General features: G+C 44.9%; 1 protein-coding gene across 21 annotated transcripts in view; it reads right to left on the bottom strand.

Moving 5' to 3' along the window:
- Nucleotides 1-9,879, bottom strand: part of CAMK2G (calcium/calmodulin dependent protein kinase II gamma) — a 176,901-nt gene extending 167,022 nt beyond the window's left edge. For 7 of the 21 annotated variants that reach the window (XM_081913648.1, XM_081913647.1, XM_081913642.1 and 4 more), the window contains exons 1-2: nucleotides 9,409-9,877; nucleotides 7,480-7,574 (exon numbers count right to left, since the gene is read on the bottom strand). In XM_081913648.1, coding sequence (XP_081769774.1) covers nucleotides 7,480-7,574; nucleotides 9,409-9,473 — 160 coding nt within the window. In that variant the 5' untranslated portion in view covers nucleotides 9,474-9,877. Of the gene's footprint in view, nucleotides 1-7,479; nucleotides 7,575-9,408 lie in introns of all 21 variants that reach the window. The other 14 variants (XM_081913628.1, XM_081913644.1, XM_081913646.1 and 11 more) reach the window with 6 other exon arrangements.
- Between the last annotated feature and the right edge of the window lie 13,672 nt (nucleotides 9,880-23,551).

The following is a 23,551-nucleotide window of genomic DNA, read 5'->3' as shown; positions in this document are numbered from 1 at the left end:
CCGAAAAAGTGTCAACAGTGAGCATACACTTTAACACCAGTCTCCCCCAAAACCTGGTGCCCTCCAAGCATCTTGGGCTGCAATTCCCACCAGCATGGCCAATGGTCAAAGATGACAGAAATTCTACTCCACCATCACCTGCAGGGCACCATCTTGGAGAAGGCTGCTTTAGATGCCGCTGAAGAACTTGCCCTTCTCTGCCGCAATGTTGCAGTGCAAACAACAACATTCTGTTAAGCCAAGCAATAGGTTTTGTGCCAAGGTCACTGATGGTTCAAATTCTAGAAGGTGGTACCTCAGGTTAAGAACTTAATTCATTCTGGAGGTCTGTTCTTAACCTGAAACTGTTCTTAACCTGAGGTACCACTTTAGCTAATGGGGCCTCCCACTGCCGCCACGCGATTTCTGTTCTCATCCTGAAGCAAAGTTCTTAGCCTGAGGTACTATTTCTGGGTTAGCGAAGTCTGTAACCTGAAGCGTCTGTAACCTGAGGTACCACTGTACTCTTTTAAGTTTTGGCAGTGTGATGTTCTGTGCTGCTATGTTATTAATTACCGTATTTTTCGCTCTATAAGACGCACCAGACCATAAGATGCACCTAGTTTTTGGAAGAGGAAAACAAGAAAAAAAAATATTCTGAATCTCAGAAGCCAGAACAACAAGAGGGATCGCTGCGCAGCGAAAGCAGCGATCCCTCTTGCTGTTTTGGCTTCTGTGATAGCTGCACAGCCTGCATTCACTCCATAAGATGCACACACATTTCCCCTTACTTTTTAGGAGGGAAAAAGTGAGTCTTATAGAGCAAAAAATACAGTATATGTTTCTTTACTACATTCATATCCTGCCTTTCTTCGAAGTGGCTGACAACTATGTGCATAATTCTCCCGCTGTGCCTTGTGTCTTATCTCCACAACAACCCTGAGAGGTAGGTTCAGTTGAGAGTGACTGGACCCAGGGTCACCGGATGAGCTTCATGGTCGAATACAGATCTGACCCTGGTTCTCCCTGGTCCTAGCTGAGCACTAACTATAGTGGGTAGACAGACGTAAGGTAGGGGAAGACAGGCTGCAAGCATGAGTCAAGCAGTGAGCAGGAGCCAGCCCAGCGATCAGGGAGATCCCCGCCTCCACCAACCTCCCCATCTCTTTATCAAGGCACTGGCTGACAGGTCTTCAGCCATGCCTTCTCTAACTTCTAGTCAGTCAGAACTTGGAACAAAGTAAAGATTACAACGACTGAAGCAAGCTATCATCTCCTTTTTGAGTGTCCCTGAGAATCTTCACTCAAACATTTGCTGTATTAGAAGCTGATCCATTCTAAACTGGTTTTATGCAGCTTTACAAGAAAGTCCATAGGTATGCACCACCAAAAAAATAATACAGAGCTAGAATATGATGCAGCAAGCTAGAGCAATGGGAAACGGTAGTTATTTAAGGAAGCAGCAGCCATCAAAGTAAATTCATGACCTAGAGACGAAGCCCTATGCTTCTGTAGTTTTCTTAGAAAGCTGCTTAGAAGCCATTCCAATTCATAGGGACAGTGAATTGGGGCCTCCTTCGCTGCCAGTATGCAGTTTGACCGCATTATCTGGTGTCACTTTTGCTCCAATACCTTCCAAGCCTAATATTTAGTCACCGCCTTGATTCACATGCCTGCCCTACAGCACCACAGAAACTGAACACCTCTTAGGTCACCGAGAGCTATATCTGATCCTACATACTCTGCCAGATTCCATTCGTTTCCAGCACAGGTTCCTTAGACACAGATTCAAGGAGCCTCCCTCTCTCTCTGCCTCACTCCTCTGCCAGCTTTATACTTCTCCTGTTTTATTCCCTTCCGTTCCAAACGTGGCACCCACAAACCCCACGCCCCATGCAGCTATTCTCAGAAATGTTCAGTTTAATTAACTCACAGTCACCATCACACAGAATTTTCCTATGACATTGATGCTGTCCCTCAAAGCTATCCTGCCCTGGTTGCTTCCACTGATTTCAAGCTCATTAGTTTGCCCTCTATGTAGTTGGCAAACGCCGACGGGCCGCAGTTTGCTGCAACCCAACAGCTGTCTGGGTACTTAAAATCTTAGGCGAGCACATTATCTGATGGTTTCGGATGCCATGGCAACTGAGTGACAGATATTTACTTTCCCCAAATCGCCCCAGTTTTTACGCTCCTATCCCAACTTGCACATTCACCCAGGGTAGACCCAGGCAACCTTCCCGAGGTTTACTTTGCAATCAGAGATTCACATGGAACAGTCACACGGCAAGCTTCTTATACATGATGCTAAATCCAACACTCCATTTATTTGGGGAGAAGGGGGCGAGAAAAGCTGGAATTATATTTTTCAGCAAGGACTGCGCTGCCACCGTCCTCTGATTTTCTATTTATCCCTCCTCCATCCAGGGGCACATGCTTCTTGCTGCCATAGGCAATCTGTAACTTTACCCATACAATGTCTTATTGTATGCACAACAGTTAAATAATAAATAACACATTAAATGTTCAGGAGTTGCTTGGGAGAATATATTCATATTTTCGCTTTTAAATATCTGTCACTTCTTTATTCCCCTCTCCCCTTTACAATGGTCTGAGATGTGGTTCAATAATATTTGGGACAGAGCTAGTTCAGAACTGGGCTTAGAAGAATTGCTAATGGGGTTACAAAGGAAAATACCTTTGATGAAACCTGGTCTCCCTTCTTTTTATACATGAGGGAAGAAGAAAGGAAAGCTCTCCCATCAGCCTCACAAACCTGTCTGTGGAAAACCTATTATGTACTGCCAATGTTTTAAGGCTGCGTGAAACAATATTTGTCTGGCACCTGCTTCATATAATACAGGTAGGTGGTTTAAAAACTATTTTATTTTCTCAGGTTTGGCTGGCTTTGTGACTGCTTTGTTACAATATATATTGCTTTGTGCTGTATCGTCGGTTTTATTGAATTTGTATGTAGCCATTTTTAATATATTTTTAAAACCAATTGTCTGTTGAAGCTGCTTACTTTGGCAAAAAAGTAGCTTCCCACACCTCATAACATATAAACAAAACACTTACTGAGATCTGCAAAAAAAACCCAAACACGCCAAGTTACTAAAATCCCTCAGCTCCACGACACAGCACCTCTCTTCCAACTCCACCACAAAGCCCAGGCAATTGCTTATGCAAGAGAAGGTGACCCAATATGAAAAGGATGCCCATTACTTCTGCACAGGATCTTCCCCAAACATCCACACACTCTTCCCTTATTCACAGCTCTACTGGTTCCCAGCTTTCCCTTTGCTCAGACTGAATTATAAATATTAAAGGGATCCTTTAAGGCCAACCCTTTTTCTTCACTGTTCCCAAGGCTGTACATGGGTTCTACCGACTTCCCTTTGTACCAGTGTCACTGGTGCCCATGAAGACTCCCATTTAATTTTAGACTGCGATGCCCTTCAGGTTATCTGTCTTATACCCCTGCTCTGCATTGCTGCGATATGGCTAAGACACCACCCTGTTCTGAAGAACGGTGGCTGAAACCCACCCCACCCCAGTTTAGGTACCCGAACCACTCCACACCCCCTCAAGCAATTTTCTTCTCTACCCCCCCACCCCAACAAGACCCTAGTCATTTTGGTGACAACAGCACCCAAACAAAAGTGGAGGGAGGTTAAAATAAGCACAACACTATACCAGAACCTAGATGGAGATGCAAATCACCACCATCAAACTGATCAGCTGATCAGTGGAAAGGTGGCAATAAGCCCTTTACTTAAGCTAGTGTACGGGGTTGGGGGGCTGCCCCAGAGAGCTGGCCAAGGTTGAATGTGTCCCTCAGACCAATGAAGGCCTGGTTTCCCCTGGTTTAGATTCAGTCGCCCAAAGCTACGCTTAAAATACCAAGATATTAATGAGAATTACTTGCTCTTTCCACCATCACTCGGCACATCCTGAGCTATTGCCTTTCCCACTCTTACAAATATCTACGTGAGCAAGCTACATTGGAGAAAGGAGGAAAGGGATTGCAACACAGCACTACTATCCAGTTGCACACCGATACACTAAGGCTGCAACCCTAACCCTGATTACCTGGGAGGTAAGCCCTACTGAATTCAGTAGTACTTACTTCTGAGTAGATATGGTTAGGCTTGCCCTGTAAATCATCATTTCATAGGCATTTCAGAGTACCAGTGGGAGACTTTCAACACTATTCCTGTTTTGCAATAGGAGACCGAGACAATTTGCCTCAAATTCAGCCCACAGCGGTTCCTCTGCCACAGAGACCAGATCCAGAATTCTGGTCCAAGTCCCCCATCATCTTCTTCTACCACCTGCACGAATTCATTTCGGTAATAACAACTTAGCATTTATAATAGCACTTTTATTGAGTATTCACAGGGCTTCGCATGCGATCTGCGAGCAATTCTTACAGGAACCTTGTTAAGTACAGCTTTATTATCCCCGCATTGCTGATGAGAGACTTGAAGCAGGGAGAAGAGCAGTTAGCCTAAGGCCACTAGGTTCACGGTCATGGTAGAAACTGAAATGGGGGCTTCCTGGCTTTGAGCCATTAAGCCAGTTCTTAAGACCAGTGCTGGGGTGCAGAAGCTCACGTCAGGCAACTTCCATTGCAAAAGGGGCCAAGGCTATAACTGCTGGAGCTGCTTAAAAACCTGGAGAAAATCCAAATGCCTAAATGGAAGCAGTGCAGTTGCAGAACACTTGCGGGGCAACTGCAAAGGGAGCAGAATAGAAACAGTACATTTTACAAAAGGCAAAGCCTTCTGCGGAAGATGAAGGCCGCTGCATGTCTTTAGTTACATTAAAACCTGAAGTGCGCGCCTGTTTCTCATCCAGAATGTCCTCATCTCTTGAAATTAACTCAGATCAAGGCTGGTAATATGTACTCTGACTTTAACTGAAAACATGCTTGCTACACATAGCTGATTACTAGACAATACAAATAAGTTTGCCATAAACGACAGTGGAAGGCGGCTGCTGTTTTGCACCATAATTTCTAGCATCTAATTAATATGGTTGCACCAATGTGTCTACCCTATGAGGAACGGGCAGCAGATCCTGGATCGATGGTCAAATGTTACAGAACATTTAGGTGCCAGCCAAAACCTTCCTCTTCTCCCAGGCCTCTAATTAAACACTCGATGGCCTTTTAAATGGGAGGGGGAAGGTAACTGTTTTGTTTGTTATTATGTTATGTATTTTTGTGTGATCCTCAAATGAAAGGTGGTATAGAAATACAATAATAATAATTAATAATAATAATAATACCATTTATGAAGGCATAATACAATATCTATTTCACCCGTTATATTTTCCAGGGAGATTTATTGGAACGTTTTAGTGCAAGTCCTTTGCTGTTATGGTCTACGGCTAGATACAAGTTTTTAAAATCATTTGGAAGATATAATACGCATGCTTCACGGTGACTCGTTGAGCCCTTCGTGCACAACATGATAGAGACCTCTTGACACAGAAATAAGTCTCCATGCATATATATTTTTTAAAAGATGCACCACAATGTTGAATATATCCATTAGATCTGGGGGAAACAAAAAGCTCATCACTTTCAACGCCATTAAGATTAATACTCTTATAAAATCAATATTCCACAAAAGACTATGTATGAACCTAGATTCCTTCAGAGGAGCTTCTCTTTTGGCTGCCAACAGTGAGGACTGCTTCAATTATTTGTTTGTTTGTTTGTAAAATGCACAGGTGTGTTTTACTTCATGCTACCATGACTAGGTGCGGTTCTTGAGAGCGCATGTTGAATCATATGTGCCAACTCCATAAATACTTTCAACCCAACCTATACATACCTACTCAGAAGTAGGTCCCTCTTTGTTCAGTGGCAATTAGTCGCAAGACAAATGTCTCTATTCCTATGTACTGCAGAATAACCACAAAAACAGCACTAACTCTTTAACAAGGATGGCTTCCACACGGGTAAGTTCTGTTTCACTAACATATTAAGATATATTTGAGAATGCCAACAAGCATATAGAGGTGATCCAGTTGACAGGGTGTACTTGGACTTCCAAAATATGTACACCGGAGTACATCACCAAAGACTCCTAGGTAAGCTTCACCATCAGAGAATAAGAGGAATTGTCATTTGTGGATCCAGAAAAGGATAAGCAACAGGAAGCAGAAAGTAGGAATAAATGAACAGTTCTCCCAATTGAGGGATGTAGAAAGTGGAATCCCCCAAGTGTTTTTCAATTCGTTTGTAAGTATCTCTAAAACTAGGGATGAGCAGTGAAGCTGCCAGGTTTGCCAGTGATACTAAATTGTTCAGGGTGGTTAAAACAAAAAGGGATTACAAGGAACTCCAAAAGAATATCTCCAAACTGAGGGAACGGGAAGTGACGAATGCAGTTCAATGCAAAGAGATGCACATCAGGGCAAAAAGTCTTATCTTATACACATATAACGTTCATGAGGTCTGAACTAGCAGCGACTGACCCCCGGGAATGAGAACTTGGGGGTCGCAGTGGACAGCTCAATGACTGTCAAACCAGTGTGTTTGGCAGGCATGAAAAAGACAAATTCCACGCTAGGGATGATCAGGAAAGAACTGAAAATAAAACTGCCGCTATCACAATGCCATTATACAAATCTATTGGTGCAAATGCACCTGGAATGTGGTGCACAGATCTGGTTGCCTCATCACAGAAAGGATATCAGAGAGTTGGAAAATGATCAGAAAATGGCAAATCAAATGAGGAAGGTTCACGACGTTTGGGATTTTTTTAGCTTTGAGACGAGGGGACACGATAGAAGTGTATAAACTATTATGCATGGGGCATGGAGAAAACCAGAGTGCAGAGGAAAGCTTTTATCCCCTTCTTGTAACACCAGTATTAAAGGGCATCCAGTTAACATTCTTAACTGGATTCTCTTAACATTTGTTAAGAGAAGACTCAGGGCAGACAAAATAAAATACTTCTTCACGTAGTTAAACGATGGAATTCACATCCCACCAACTTGGATGGCTTTAAAAGAGGTTTAGACAAATTCATGGGCGATAAGGTTTTCAGTGACTACTATCTCAGACATCCCTACATCCACCCTAAGAGGAAATATGTTTCTGAATACCAGCTGCTGGAAACCGCTGGAAGAGGGAGTGGTTCAGGCTCCGCTTCAGGCAATGAGGATAGCCATTGCAATAACAGGTTGATCCAACAGGTTCTTATGATGTTCATCGTGCTATTGGTGCAGTACTAGTGCAATACTATAGGCGCCAATCCCAAGTAAGAGACCTAATTCCATAAAAAAAATGGGACCGATCTAATCCGCTATCAAATTTGAAAACACACACACACACCAAAAAAACAAAACTAAATTTGAACAATGACACAAAGAAGGGCCCGAAGCTGGTGCTTTTCACAGGATGCAAATGAAAAGTTTTAATGATCCATTCCATGTCACGGAGCTGCAGGACAACTTGATCAAAAACAGCGTTCATGCACTCACCTCTGGCCGACAGCTTCTTGGTATTGATTATCTTCGCAGCGTATTCCTGGGATGATGTTTTTTTCACACATCTCCGGACCACTGAAAAAGCTCCCCTGGAACAAAAAGGAAAGGCTGAACCTGTGAAACTGGTTTAAACATGAAGCCCAAATCGAGCATTATAAACTGATGGCAAATCAAAACCTCATTATCTGCACCAAAGTATTTAGCCAAAGTCCATTCTGAGTGGCTACAAGTATTTTTAAAGAACTGAAAACGCAAGTGAAGAGGAAGAACAGAGGTGCATAAAAGGATGACTAGGGTGGGTACAAGAAGATTTGGTTCCCACAAAGAGTAGAGCTTTGATTATGAAGTTCTTCTGCAGGAGCTCATTACATCACCTAGACACACGCCTGCATCGTACACATAAAATCTAAATAAAAATGATAATCTGATATGCAGACAAGAGGAAGGATTTTGCTGGTGTTCGCATTACCTCTTCTGTAGCGTAACTCTAATACATATTTATCAACGCAAGTTGAGCAAGGTGTTTGTGGCAAAAAGAGAGAGGTGAGTAGGTGCGCTGGTAAGGAAAAGATGCCAATTCCCGGAAAAGCAGGGAATTGGAGTCTGGAAAACAGCCTCCATGAATGGTGACAGAGAGGACAGAGTAAGTGCAGGACAAAAGATGGGGGGGGGTGGAATCCACCAGAGCCTTTTCAAAGGGGGAACGTTCCTCAGGTGCAGAAGGCAGCCTGCCTGCACCCTGAAACGAGAAACCAGCCAGAACAGCAGACAAGCACAAACACTCAAGGAAACAAAGACCAACAGAAACGGCCTGGTCTGGGCAGGAGATACATTTCTTTCCCACCTATCTTCACCCACATCCATATCTATAGGCAAGTCAGAAAGAAGCAAGGCCAGTAAGGAAGATGAGAAGTGGCTCAAAAGGGGGTGGGGGGTGGGGGAGAAAAGATACAGCAGCACTCAGGGACTGGTGCAAGAAAGGGGGAGGATTCAAATGCAGCAGTACCTGGGGTGCATCTACCCCCAACCACACACACAATGTATTTATTCATCCCAACCAGAATATTGGGCAAATCTCCTGCAGAATACAGAGGGAAAGAAAAACAAAAACAGTGTCTGTTTAAGATCAGTGCTGGAGTAATTTTTTTTTGGGGGGGGGGAAGCATTGGCACAGGGAACCTCCCTTGATGCATGAGAAATGCAGCAATGTCCCTTGTAGTGCAGAAATGAGATGGGGGGAGGAAGAATCTTGGAAGTTGCAGGCTGCAGCAACAGCAGGGAGGGTGGCATTCAGACGGAAAAGCAGTTCCTGGGTTAAAGCAGCAGTATCCAGCTCAGCAGTGGGTGGGATCCCCTATTTCTCGGGTCAGAAAGAGCCCCCATCCTAGTGGGGGGAAGCAGACCCTCTGGACTGCTTGCCCCGGGCTTCATTCCCTCCCTCGAGCTACTTCCTCCAACTGCCTTTGGCATAACACAGCGGTGCACATTTCCTCCCGGGCTCGCTTTTGCAAAGCCCGGAGACCAAGCGCCTCTGCCCCGGCTGAACGGAGCCGCAACACGACGGCCTACATTTGCGCGGATGGCACGGGCTACGAGGCTCCGTTCCAATAACAGGTAAGGGAAAGTCCGCATCGGAGAGGAAGGAGGGAGGGAGAGGCTCCGAGCAGAGAAAAGAGAGTTTGCTAGAAAGACTTCCTGAGTAGAAACTACAGTTAGTAGCATCAGAAGGGAAGGGGAGGGCAAGGCAAGGGAAGGGGAGCCCCCCAAGGAGCGGGGGACCCAAGATCGGGGTCGGAGAAGGGGCGAGAGGGGATCCAAGGGGGAAGGCGGAGCAGCGCAATAACAGCCCGGCTGCCAGGAGCTGCGCCAAAGCGAGGAGGGAGGAGGAGGAAGACACCGGCGAGGAACGCCTGGGCTGCGTACTTGCCGAGCTCCTCGTACAGCTGGTATTCATCGGTGAAGCGGGTGCACGTTGCCGGGGAGGCCATGTTCGCGCTGCGGAAGGCGCTGCAGGCTCGGCGGGCAGGCACGCTCAGCGCCGCCGCCGCAGGGACATCGGACTGGACGAGGCTGCGAGGGCTGCGCGGGCTGGGACGGTCGTCTCCTGCAGGAGTTGCTGCTCCTCTCTTACTCCCTCGCTCTCACTCCTTCGGCCTCCGTCTCCTCCTCCTGCTGGCGGAGCTGGTGCCGGCGTGCCTCTCCGCCCAGCTGTGCGCTCCCGCCCGCTTCACTGCGCACAGTCACCGCTCCCCGCAGAAAGACGAGGAGGCGGAGGAGGCGGCGTCGGAGGCTGAGCGCGCCCAGCACCGCGAGATCTTCTTCCCGGGGAGGGAGCCGAGGAGGAGACGCCGCCGCCGCCGCCTCCTTCTCTCGTCTCGTCGCCCTCCTTCCTTGCCTCCGCCTACCAGCCAGACCTCCCTCCCCAGAGGTGTGGCCGGAGGGAGCGCGGGCAGACTCGCCAGCAAAGGGGGAGCTGGGCGCGGGCTGCGCTTGCGTGAGGCGGCGGCGGCTGCTGCTGCTGCTTCGTTTTCTTCACAGCGAAGGAGCCCGCCTTCCCCAGTCTAGGTAGCCCAAAGCGCTGCTTGCCTTCCGCCTCACAGACAAGAGGCAGAGTTACGCTGGTTGCGCGCGGAGCTTCCTCGAATGGAAGCGCGCCATTCGGCTCGGCGAGCGTTGCGCCGCCAAGTAAAGCGCAAGGCGGCAGCGCTTCTCTGAGGCGGGAGGCGCGTTTTTCCCTCAAGTCCCTTCGGAGGTTGGCGGATAGGAGTCCCTTCTGTAGAAGGCTCGTGGAATGGTCGAGTTGGAAGGGACCCTGAAGGTCCTCTAGTCCAACCCCCATGACAGGTGGCCAGCCAACCTCTGCTTAATAAACTTCCAGGCCAAAGTTCAGCTCCTATCTTATTCTTTTTATACCACCTCGCTCACCAAATGCAAAACGGAACGGGTGGGGGATACACAATTGACCCCCCCCCCAGGCCCCACATGGGAACTTTTAAGAGGGTTGGCCCGCGCTCCTCCCCCCCTTTTTTTGCAGTGACAGCAGAGGCGCCGCCGTCTCCCGCGCTCTAAGCTATGCGCGCGCGCGCGCACGAGAGGCGGCGGACCGCAGCCCTGCCTCGCGCTGGCTCCCCGCGCCAATCGGGCGAGAGCAGACGGCTGCAGGCGCTTGGTGACTCTGGCTTTGCATACCCTGGACCCGGATGCGCCTTGGTGAACGCGGGGGAGAGGGCGAGGGGGCGGGTCTCGTCGCTTGGAACGCCGTTGCCATGATATGACAGGAGGCTTCTCCGCCAGAGCAGGGTCTGCAAACGGGGGAGCTGGTGGCACTCGAGCAAGTGCAGAGGGCGCCCGCGCAATTATTTTGAAACGGGTTCTATATCTCGCGCAGGGGCAGTCTCGTAGCCAATGAGGTTGATCCGTGCGATTTTTGCTAATTGAATATACACGCACACATATGAAATAATCCTGCTCTGCAGCCAAAAGCAGCTTTTTGGCGCAGCTTTTTAATGGATGCAGAATGAAATTTGAGTGCTGAAACCCACGGTGGAAGAGATAATCCGACCCAGGAAAACAGCATTTAACCAATAACAGTCCACGGCAAATTCAACAACTGCAGAAAAACAGCAGGTGCCTTTTAGAAAGCCAGATCGGGTCTTAGTAAACCGTTGTTGTTGTTGTTGTTGTTGTTGTTGTTGTTGTTGTTGTTATTTGAATTTATATACCGCCCTATACCCGGAGGTCTCAGGGCGGTTCACAGAACAAAATCAAAATATAAAACCACAAAACAATCAAAACTATTGTGTGGGATGTACAACCTCAGCGCCAAATATGAAGCGAGACCTCCTGTCTGGTGCATTTTAAGATAGAAGCAGTGGGAAGGTGGTGACAATAAGAATTTAGGGCTGGGGAAGCAGTGTGGAGAGAAATGGTCATCATCATCGTGATAATATGCTTCTCCTCTACAGCAACCCTGATCCAGTTCAGAGCAGACTCATCCCAGCAGCTTTTTTAACACCCCACCCCCCAAAAATCACCAATGTTAACATTGTTATGGTTGGCTACATGATTTAGAAAAGTGATTTATCTGTTAAACCACACCTGCCTGCCTTCAGTCTAACTTTCGTAATTTCATTATCACTGTGTTATTTAAGAACATAACAAGAACGTTGTCTAATAATAATGATAATAATAATAATTTATATGCCACCCATCTGACTGTGTTGCCCTGATCTGACCAAAGGCTATTTAGCTCATTGGGGTGTTAGTAATTGGCATTATTTCATTGCAATTGCACGGTGTTTTAAATAGTCGCATATTATTAAAACCCATATTGTAATGCTGGGTTTTATTGCTAGCCAACATGGATGCCTAAGGTCTGGCAGAAAAGCATATAAATATGTTCAAAAACAAAAAAACTTTACTTATATTGTTCCATTTCATGTTATAGGTAGTTGGGAGTTGCATATACTACACACCCCATTTAGAAATCATTTGTCGATAAAAATTTATTTAATGTTTGCATAGGCAATAGGTCGTTTTTCCCCACTGACAACCACCCCCCAATAATAATTTAAGATTTGTGTTGTTTATTATGCAGATGGAAAGGACAACTCCAGTTAAATAGGTAGAGATGGGCACAGCTGCAACTCTGCTGGCCATAGTGGGATTGTATTAAAATGGAAAGCTTGAAGAGTTTTAAATAATTACTACAAGTCCATTTGGAACACAGCCCAGGACAGCACAGCAACGGAGCGACATGCAAATGCATATTAAGGCAGATCCTGCTCGCTTTGCTAGCAGAGAGACATGGAGACCAGCTGATGCAGCACAAGTCTTCAAAGAACAACAAACACATTTATAGTACCCAGTCATTTCAAGAGCTAGCTTTGTGGCAGGTATTTCAAAACTGAGCTGAATGAATTGTTTTCCCCTATCCTCTGTTTCCCAGTTTCTCCTGTAATATGAAGTCCTTTTGTTCTCACAAGCAACTGATTAGGCCATGTCCAAGGGTGCAAACATGAGACTTTTCTCCCACCAGCAGAAAGCAGTGGCATGTTTCCTCACTCCATTTCATAGAATCATGGAATCGTAGATACCACAAGGGTTGTCTAGTGCAACTATTTGCAATGCAGGAATCTTTTAGCCAATGTGGAGCTCAAACCCACAACCCTGAGATGAAGAGTCTCATGCTTCACCGACTGAGCTAAGAAACATCTTCCACAAGTCAACAAACCCCAGGGCATTGGTAGCTTCCACTGATGTGAATTGAAGGAGCACAACTTCCTTGACCTCTCACTCTCTGTTCCAGGTTATAGAGAAAGTAAGGCATGGAAAAGGGACATGGGTGGTGCTGTGGGTTAAACCACAGAGCCTAGCACTTGCCAATCAGAAGGTCGGCGGTTCGAATCCCTGCGACGGGGTGAGCTCCCGTTGCTCGGTCCCTGCTCCTGCAAACCTAGCAATTCAAAAGCACATCAAAGTGCAAGTAGATAAATAGGTACGGCTCTGGCGGGAAGGTAAACGGTGTTTCCGTGCGCTGCTCTGGTTCGCCAGACGCGGCTTAGTCATGCTGGCTCCCTCGGCCAATAAAGCGAGATGAGTGCCACAACCCCAGAGTCGGCCACGACTGGATCTAATGGTCAGGGGTCCCTTTACCTTTACCTAAGGCATGGAAAAGCAGGTTTAGGCGTAATATTGCACTGTCACAGAACTTCCCATGCCAGCAGTAGTTCCACACAAAGTAAATAAAGAGGTGGAGCTTTTCCTAGGAGGGAGATAAGTGATGGGAAAGGCTTCAACTGTGTAAGTTTAGGTTATCAGACGTCCCCATTTCCCGGGGACAGTCCCCAGATTTACAAATCAGTCCCCATACAAAATCCACTGAAGTTGAAAAATGTCCCTGGGTTCATTGGAAAAAATCTGGTAACCTTAGCATAAGTTATTCATGTCAACACCTCAAATGTGGAAGAGGAGCAGCAGAGAAAAGTGGAAACCCAAAGGTTAAAGGAACTTACCACAAACCAAAAGGCGCACGTAGACAGAGAAAGAAAAAAACCTGACACTTTCCCCCCATTATCGTAGCCGAAGAAAATGAAAATTTCATCGGTTTTTATTTGGCTGCTAATTTTCCATATTAGAGAAGAGAATTTCTCATCAAACTTATAAAATTGCTAAAAAAAACCTCCAAATGGCTCTTCCTTGTTTTTCATGCAAATTGAGTGTGAACGCACTAAATTGTACAACATGTGAGATTATAGAATGTGCTTACAGCTACACAGGAAGTTAAGGTGGGTGCCTTAACTTACAATTTCCAGACTGTCTCTCTTAAAGGGAGGGCTTTTTGACCTTCTTGAAGAAACCAGAGGCCTTTCTCTTGGGTATTGTCGGCCAATTGGTGCCAAAGAAGGATAGAACTTTCTTCATGTACGCTACAACAGCAGCAAGAATACTCATCGCAAAATATTGGAAGACACATGATCTACCCACCTTGGAAGAATGGCAGATGAAGGTGATAGACTATATGGAACTTGCGGAAATGACTGGCAGAATCCGAGACCAGGGAGAAGAGTTGGTGGAAGAAGATTGGAAGAAATTTAAAGACTATTTGCAGAAATATTGTAAAATTAATGACTGTTAAAATGATGTTGGATTGAAATGAAATGGCTTTAGCAACAAGGTTAAAAAGAGTATGAAAAAATGGATTGATAACCAGAAGAAAATGCTAACCTATAATATGTTAAGATATAGAATTAAATTAATACAAAGAGGGAAAGGATTTGCTGAATCAACTTTGTGAACCGGAATACAAAAAAGGGAGGTGTGAGGAGGTCAGGAAACAAGTGAACAAAATATAAGACATGAAAAGATTGATTTGTTTTTAATTGTTTTTGTTTTTTTATGTATTTTGTATTTTTTCCTTTGTATTTTTTGTACCTTTTTATTTTTATTCTTTTTCATTCTGTAATTCATTTTTGTCTGTAAACTTTAATAAAAATCATTTTAAAAAAATAAAAATAAAGGGAGGGCTTTTTGTTCCTGTGTTTTAGAATTTCCTTGCATTTTGAAAAGGAAGTTCACCTCCTGGCAGGTGAGTCACTTCTGTTTACTGGAAGTGGGAAGGGCAAGGTAGCAGTCAGGTTAGTGTGCTGCAAAGACACCAATCCATCACTCCTGCCAGGGCCAGTTCCCCCTTCCCACCCCACCCCACTGTCCACTACCGTTTAAATGAGTTCTCTCAACCATAGGGAGCAAGTTTTTGCGACTCTATAACATTTAGCATTCACACTAAGCTTGAAGTTGTTGGAAGTCCCCCCCCGCCCCGCCCCATAGTAATATTTACATTAACATGGTAAGGCTGTTTTTCTTTATCCCCATCTTTTTATCAACTTTAACTCTAGCAGCTCCTGAACTGCTAACTTGCAGAGATGTGTGTGCCTCTAACCTAGTACAGGGGTTTACATACACTCTTAATTAAATGAAGGTATCAGGCCTTATCAGGGACACAGGTGGCGCTGTGGGTTAAACCACAGAGCCTAGGACTTGCCGATCAGAAGGTCGGCGGTTCGAATCCCCGTGACAGGGTGAGCTCCTATTGCTCACTCCCTGCTCCTGCCAACCTAGCAGTTCGAAAGCACATCAAAGTTCAAGTAGATAAATAGGTACCGATCCAGCGGGAAGGTAAATGGTGTTTCCGTGCGCTGCTCTGGTTTGCCAGAAACGGCTTAGTCATGCTGGCCACATGACCCGGAAGCTGTATGCCGGCTCCCTCGGCCAGTAAAGCGAGATGAGCGCCGCAACTGCAGAGTCGGTCACGACTGGACCTAATGGTCAGGGGTCCCTTTACCTTTATCAGGCCTTATGAACAAGGAATACACTACCTACCTAGTTGCCCAGCTAGGCAAATGGAGTGCTGGTCAGCAACTACTTTACCAAAGAGCGATTCTATTTGCACTCCCAACTTACATCTCTCTGATAGCTGAGGAGCCAAAGTGGGACTCTTCAGAACTCTAAAACCTGGCCACAAGGCATCCAGCTGCTGATCCCTATGCTGCAGAGGCAACTTAATTATCTGAGTTAAAAGGTCACATGGCCTTTCCTTCATTGATGCGAGGAGTTCTGCACAAAGTGTCTTGTGCAAGTAATGTAGAGAGCCCCAATATTTCATCTTGTCCTTAATGCAAACCTTCGTTTATTTCCCCAGAATCGGCCATCGAGGTTTGGCATCCGAATGGTGAGCTTAGGAACTCGGCCAAGCTGCACGGAGTAGATAAAGGGGGTGGGGAGTGAGACATCAACCCTGCAATCGAGTTAGTTTCACAAAAATATGAGGGGAGGATTCAGTTCCCTTTGATTTGACTGAACACTGGCTGCCTTTTCTCTGCAGGAGGAAGAGCAGAAGCCTCAACCCTTCTATTGACAGCTGTGGCACATAGCTAGGAAAACTATAGCTGGGATAAATAAGGTTACTGTCTTTTATTTGGCAGTGCTCCTATGCTTTTAATAGCTGTGCAACACTCTAGAATGTAGCAGGTGAAGTTTTCTCTCGTCATTGCTTTATTTATTCAGGAGCATGTCTAACCCATCTGCTAAGGCAGCTTGCAATATATTTAAAACACAATAACACAAGCGTCATTACAGCAGGACAAAGGTGTATATAAGTGCCTCCACTCGCCTTGTTCTCTGATGTTCCAACAAATGCAATTCTTCAGCTGAATCTACTGGCTGCTGAAGCAGCTAGATGACAGGACAGGACATCCTCAATGTGGGGCGGCTGATGTCTGACACAGACCTGGCCCTGGTGGCTGATGCAGGAGGTGCTGGGTGGAGCAAAGATGTCACATGCCATCCTCTCAGTTCTCAGATGTTCCAACATTATCATGCTGGGAGAATATACCATATTTTTCGCTCTATAGGACGCACTGGACCATAGGACACACCGGACCATAGGAGGGGGAGAACATGGGGGGGGGGGAAATTCTCCCCCTCTCTGCTCAGCGCCTCTTCAGTGAAGCGGCAGGAGAAACGGACCCCCTTCCATTTCTCCTCCTGCTTCCTTGAAGGGGTGCTGCACAGAGAGGGAAAACTGTGCAGCGCCTTGCCAGCGAAGCAAAGCCTGGAGAGCAAGAGGGATTGGTGTTCACCGACCCCTCTCACTCTCCAGGCTTCAGACGGCTATCTGCAAGCCTTCAGAGCGCAGCGGGAACTCCTGCTGCGCTCCGAAGGCTTGCGGATAGCTGCCTGAAGCCTCCGGAGCGCGGGGGGAGCTCTCCCTCTGCGCTTCGGAGGCTTCGCATTGCTATCGCTGAAGCCAAGGAGCCTGCATTCGCTCCATAAGACGCACACACATTTCCCCTTAATTTTTGAAGGGGAAAAGTGCGTCTTATAGAGCGAAAAATACGGTACTTGTTAAATTTCTACCTGTTAGGCAAAGGCAATGCAATCTCATCATAAGAACGAAGATGATAGTCTTAGTTGCCATGAAATCCTAAGTTTATCTACTTAGGGGTAAGCTCCATTGTGTTCCTTGGAGGCTACTCTCAAAGACGCATGCTTGGGATTGCAGGATTAATGGGCAGAAGCCCAAAATATTTTGCAAAACCTATACAGTAAGAGATGCCAAGCAGGTGTACTTCCTGTCTGATCTTGGGCACAGGAGCTAAAGATCACTGCTTGACATTAAAACAGACCAGATATTAAGCGATAGGTCAGTTTTCCTATGAAGCATGTAATTAACACTTGGCACTTAGCCCCACGGGATATCACTGACTTAAACAGCTTAGTAAAATAAAAATGGGAATCGGATGGTGTTAAGGATAAGAATAACAGGTGCATCAGTGGCAGCTAGAAACTAAACGATGGGGAACCTCAATTCTTGCGCATCACAGCGTGCTAAATGCACTTGCTGGCTCAAGTAGAATATGAGCTTAGAACAATACTCTTCCCTGAAGGGCAGGTGCACTGACTACTGTTGTTTTTTTTGTGACTCGGCACTGAGCAACATAAACTGCTGCTTGTCTGTTCTTGGCTATTCTGTTCTGCTATCCGGACTTTCAAGGATATCAACAGAACACCTGTTCAGCAATTCATTTCATAGGAGCACTACTTGAATGGGAGAATGAAGAAATGTGAGCCCCTCCCAGAGTCCCCCAAAGTGGACTGCCAACATCCTGGGTTCACAACAAGCATTCCCCATCCCCATAAATTTATGTATTCTTGAAGGGCCGATATTTTTCCTTATGTATTCAGTGGCTATCTGGTGAAGTTGTATTAATTCAATTGCATTAACGACCACCAATTCTCATTTAGAGAAGGCCCACAGTTTGAAGGGAACTCCTTGTTTATACTGGCTATTTGCTTTCTGCAGCATTTTAATTAAACAGAAACAACCCTTTGGTTGGCATCCATCTTGTCTCAGAAGAAAATGGAAGACTTCAGGGGTGAATTCAAACTGAGCATACCTGCACTGATCTCCTGTACAGACCAATACAGGAGAGATATGTTTTGTTGCAGCTGGGGAAGATGAAGGCGTTTGGTTGTGCTGATGAATAGACACCAGGGCATTTCTTCTTTCTGCACTCCTCCCAGCAGTCATTCCTCCTCTGAATATAATACCTCCCTCACATGTAATGTTATGAACTGAACCATCACTTGGTTTATCCAATCACCATGATAGCTAGAATAAACGTGATAGGCATTTTCATGCCAACAGCTCATAAAATATAGCTGTAAACTGCCTTCTGAAAAAACCTCCCCTCTTATTGTAAAGTTATATTTTCTTCATTCACTATCGGTTCTCAAAATTCCCTTTTGTCAATTCTAGTTCATTAGCTCTACTTTTTGCTTTCAATTCTCTAATTACAGTTCCCCATTGTTCATATCTTCCCTTCACAGTCTTATATTTTACTTCCCTGATTACCTATCTTAATTTCCAATTCTCTCAATTTCAAGTCTGCCTTGCTCTGTTTTTGGGTTGCAGTATTTTATTTAGCATCTGATCTCCTTATGGGTGGAATTCAATGTCTCGCTATCATGAACATTCCACCTGTGCTAGCATTACAGCTTATCAGACGGGATATTTTCCCCCTACCTCCCACTACACTGTTCTAGGGTTCTCCTAACATCCCTCCCCCAAATCAGTTGGGGGGAAAGAAGGGGATGGGAGAGTGGAAAGCCCACTGCACAAGCAGAAATCATTGAGCAAGGCTTCCACAGATGGGGCACATTAGGTTAATCCCACCCTTTATCATATTAACGTCGTTGTTCTAATTCCTTGACTCTCTAAATATTTCTGTTATCTTTTGCTTCCTGGGGCAAACTGTTGGCTTCTTTCTTCAAATTATTGTACTCATTTGTGAAGACATCATTAATTGTTTCAAGCATTAAATCAACATTAAATCAAAATTCATCATGTATTGTTTTCTTGCATCCTTATTTTTGTTTCCTGTTTACAGATCCATTTTCTCTAAATACATTCAGATCTGAGGTTCAGCTTTCAGATTTTTCATCAGCTAATCAAACGATAATATTAATTGACAGGCTCTATCAGAAAAAAAATCCTTTGACAGCTCAATTAATTACTCATATTCACCCTTCATATATCAGTTATAGTAAAGATGAAGTCCACAATCCAAAAAAATGTTCATCAGCCAACTCAAATTATGGCTGTGCAGCCCACAACTAATATGATGGTGATCAAAACTGCAAATGAAATAAAATACAACAATCCCTTCAATAACCATTTCAAAATTCACTCCAAAACTAGATTCCCATTCCCTCAATTCCAAGACAGACAATTCAAAGACTGTTAATTCAATAATATGTTTTATATATTCTGTAAGCCGCCCAGAGTAGCTGGGGAAACCCAGCCAGATGGGCAGGGGATAAATAATAAAATTATTATTATTATTCAAAAGCACTCAGTTCTAGACTAATTCACCAATATTAAACTCCAAAGTAATCAATATGGACACTGTCGCTTTAGTTAGTTCAGTTAATTCCACTTAGTTTAAAATAAATAATAGTTGATAGAACATGAAATGAAAGGCAATCAGTACTAATGTTATCAATTCAGAAATCATCAGTTCAAAAGCGATTAAAATGAAACCAACACACCCATCACCACCAATCAGTGACCCAATACAGATAAACATAATTCAGTTCAGGGGTTGTGAATTCATTGTGAGGGACAAGTCGGCGCCTCTGTTACTTGGACCATACTCCTCTCCCCTCTTGACCTCACCGCTTTAAAATAGAACAAATCTTGGTCAGTATGACATCCCCCTATTGCCAAAGAAAAACCATTGAAATGTTGAAATTTTGAAATGATTGCTGCTGTTGGCTGTTACAGACCCTCCAAGTGTCCCCATTTTCCAAGAAACAGTCCCAGATTTACAAAAACCGTCCCGGTTTCTGATTTTATCTGGGAATGTCCTGCTTTTTTTTTAGGACGTCCCGATTTTCATCAGAGAAATGTTGGAGGGTATGGAGCCATGCGACCCCCCAAGCCAAGGAAATAATTAACTCTACAACTTTTAGAAGACATCTGAAGGAAGCCTTGTCTAGGGAAGTTTTTATATGTTTCCTGTTCTATTATGTTTTAATATATGTTGGAAGCTGCCCAGAGTGGCTGGAGCAGCCTAGTCAGTTGGGCGGGGTACGAATAATAAATTCATTATCATTATTATGGAGTGGAACATCCCTATTTTAATCAGAGAAATGTTGGAGGGCACAGTCTCATGGCAGGGTGGCTTTAGGGGAGGGCAAGAGAAATTTCACAGTTATGAAACATTGCGTCTCTATTCTGAGATCTTAGTAACACGGAGGTTTGTCGGTATTTGTTATCTCTAATTCCTCCCACTTCATCCCATACCAGGAATCTCGCTCTCCCCTGTGAATAAACAATGGCTCTGTTTTTTAAATATTGAGGTGGAGCTGAAAGAAACCTGCTTAGCTCTAGCCTTGGTGAAGCCCGTTCCATTTACATTCATCCATAGTTAAGAAAACAAACACTCCAGCCAAAAGCTGCAGAAGAGGGTGAGTTGAGATGGCACACCGGAGTCCTTGGGGAAACTTGGCAGTGTAAGCCAGAGTAGAATAAATAAATAAATAAATTAGCAAACACACATCCTGTTTGACTTGAAAAGGCTCCAGAGCCTAGTCTCGGAGATAGAGAGGTCCTGCAACTATTTACAGAAAGAGGCTCAGCTGAGATACATGACTCAGGGGCAGCAGGGAGGACTGCAGCAAAAAAACTCTGTCCAGCTCTCCACAAACTGCACTCTCCGGTTTATCAAGCACTCAATAATTCATATACACGACAGCGGAAGGTACAAGCCAAACAAAGAGAGAATGGCACACCACTGACTTCTAGCTTTTGAGAAGCAATAAACAGAGGGTTTGTTTTTATTGATAGTCACTATAAAATCTGTAAGATGGAGGTAAGCATACAGTAGCTTTTATAGATAGGCAAGCTGGTTCAGATAAGGCAAGGTGGTTCTCCCAGGGCCTTAGAGCAAGTAGGAGTCAGGATCAGAGCTTTTCTAAGATTCAGAGACAAAATAATTTTTGGGGAAACCTAAGCCTGGCATGTCCTACTGCTGCAAGGGCTAGACTGAAGTGGGTGTTCTAGGTGAAATATGTCTATATACCATGTGGGCTGCCTCTGAACTCCCAAGCCCAGTTCAAGGTGTTGGTACTGGCATACAAAACCCTAAACCAGGGTTCAGCAAACTTTTTCAGCAGGGGGCCGGTCCACTGTCCCTCAGACCTTGTGGGGGAACAGATTATATGGGGGGGGGGTGAACAAATTCCTATGTTCCACAAATAACCCAGAGATGTGTTTTAAATAAAAGCACACCTTCTACTCATGTAAAAAGACCAGGCAGGCCCCACAAATAACCCAGAGATGCACTTTAAATAAAAGGACACATTCTACTGATGTAAAAACATGCTGATTCCTGGACCATCCACGGGCCGGATTTAGAAGGCGATTGGGCCAGATCTGGCCCCTAGGCCTTAGTTTGCCTACCTATGACCTCAACTTTTTAGGACCCAACTTCTTGGGTCTCCCAATACTTGCCTCTCCCAATAGTTACCACCTCATCTTGGAGAACGGCAGGGGAGTTGCTGCTCTTGACATAGCTGGGGTGCGATACAGGATAGGGTTTTCTATGTGGTGGCACCCATCCCTGGGAAAGTACAGCATTTTCAGACATCAACTGAAGACGTATTTGCTCAGCAAGGTGTTTGGGAGATAGGTGTGGTCTGAATCCAAGCTGGGACATGTACAGAGGAGGGCGGGCCAAGATAATAAGAGGGCCTTGGGAAGAATGGTTGAGGGAGTTTGGCATGTTTAGCCTGGAGAAGAGAAGACTGAGAGGTGCTTTAATGGCCATCTTCAAACATCTGAAGGTTTGTCCCATGGAAGATGGAGAAAGCTTGTTTTCTGCTGCACCAGAGGATAGGACCTGCACCAACGGATTTTACTTACAAGGATTCTGACTAAAAATTATGAAGGATTTTCTGATGGTTCAACAGTGAAACAGACTACCCTCAGGGTACCTTCCAACACTAAAACTCTATGAAATGGAGGACGGGGGAATAGTATTATGCTGTTGTTCATTTGAGCTTTACAGTTTTAAGAAGTTTTAGTTATTGTTGTAAATCAGATATGGCAGATATCTGAAGTTGGTCTCTAAGGTGCTACTGGAAGGATGTTTTTTATTTTGTTTCAGATATAGCAAGTCTTTGACCCCCCCCCCCCGGTTTTGCTGAACTACAATTCCCATCAGCCATAGCGAGCCTGGGCAATGAGCCAAATGATCCCCACAACTGTTATAAATGATTGTATTTTTACTGAAATGTGCATCACCCTTGACACCATGGGAGGGGCATATATAAACAAAATAAACAATACTTTTTTAGTATTTAGTATTTAGTACTTTTTTAGTTGTCCCATTTGGTCCTGCAGACTGACAAACCCTAATAAAAACAAAAAAAATAAGTTGCAATTCAGCAGCTTCTCTTTCCAGTCTATTTCTGAAATTCCTTTGTAGTAGAACAGCTACTTTGAGATCTTGTATAGAATGTCCTGGGAGATTGAAGAGGAGAACACTTATTACCAATCTTAAAACCATGGAGAAACCTGGTCTGAACAAAGACATTGGATTCTTATCTCATTATACATGACAAAGCCATTTTTCACCTTCTCACCACTTGCTTTTTCCTGTAAGATCTATTGCAGTCGTTAAGAGTCGTCAACAGGCTCATCACAGCTACCTGCCAATCACCCATTCCCACCACCCTTCTGAGTAATACCCCTCCCCACCTTCTCACTATATAGAAGGGTCTGGTGACTTCTGTTTCAGTGTATCTGAAGAAGTGTGCATGAACACGAAAGCTCATACCAAGAACTAACTTAGTTGGTCTTTAAGGTGCTACTGGAAGGAATTTTTTTTGTTTTGACTATGGCAGACCAACACGGCTACCTATCTGTAACTGAAACCCTAATAAGTCCTCGTAGTCTCTCTTTCACCCACTTGCTATAGCTTTGCCAGACAAGTGGAGCTAAATTTTACCTTTGCCTCTGAACATTAAGCCTGTCTCTGAAACGAGGCTCTGCTACAAATCCACACTTCCACACCCCAGTGGCACTGTACTATTTGCTCTTCTCCTCTTTCGTCCTGCTGCTTTTGGGATTTGTTGCCTGCTAGGTGGCTTCTTCTTGCACATCTGCAACCTGGCCCTTAAGATTTCCATTGCTTGCTGCTGTTCCTGAGCAACACCAACAAGTTTTTGGAATGGCAACAGGAATGGAGAGTCCTTTCTACTTGGTGCTGCAGCCAAGAAGGGCTATTCCAGACAGAGAGTCACCCAGGATCACCTGGTGATAGGCCAGGATGTCAGTCCTTCCAAATTTCTGAAGGGCAGAGCAAGCAAAAATGGAATCTTCTCTTATCATCCATTAATAAAACTCAGGGGTTGCAGACTTCAGGACATGCTTTTGAGAGACCCATCACACATAGGTAAAGGTAAAGGTAAAGGGACCCCTGACCATTAGGTCCAGTCG

The sequence above is a fragment of the Podarcis melisellensis genome (genome assembly GCF_964234715.1).
Source record: "Podarcis melisellensis genome assembly, chromosome: 5".
NCBI lineage: Eukaryota > Metazoa > Chordata > Lepidosauria > Squamata > Lacertidae > Podarcis > Podarcis melisellensis.
The sequence above is the reverse complement of the archived record's forward strand: the minus strand, read 5'-3'. Positions and strand labels throughout refer to the sequence as shown.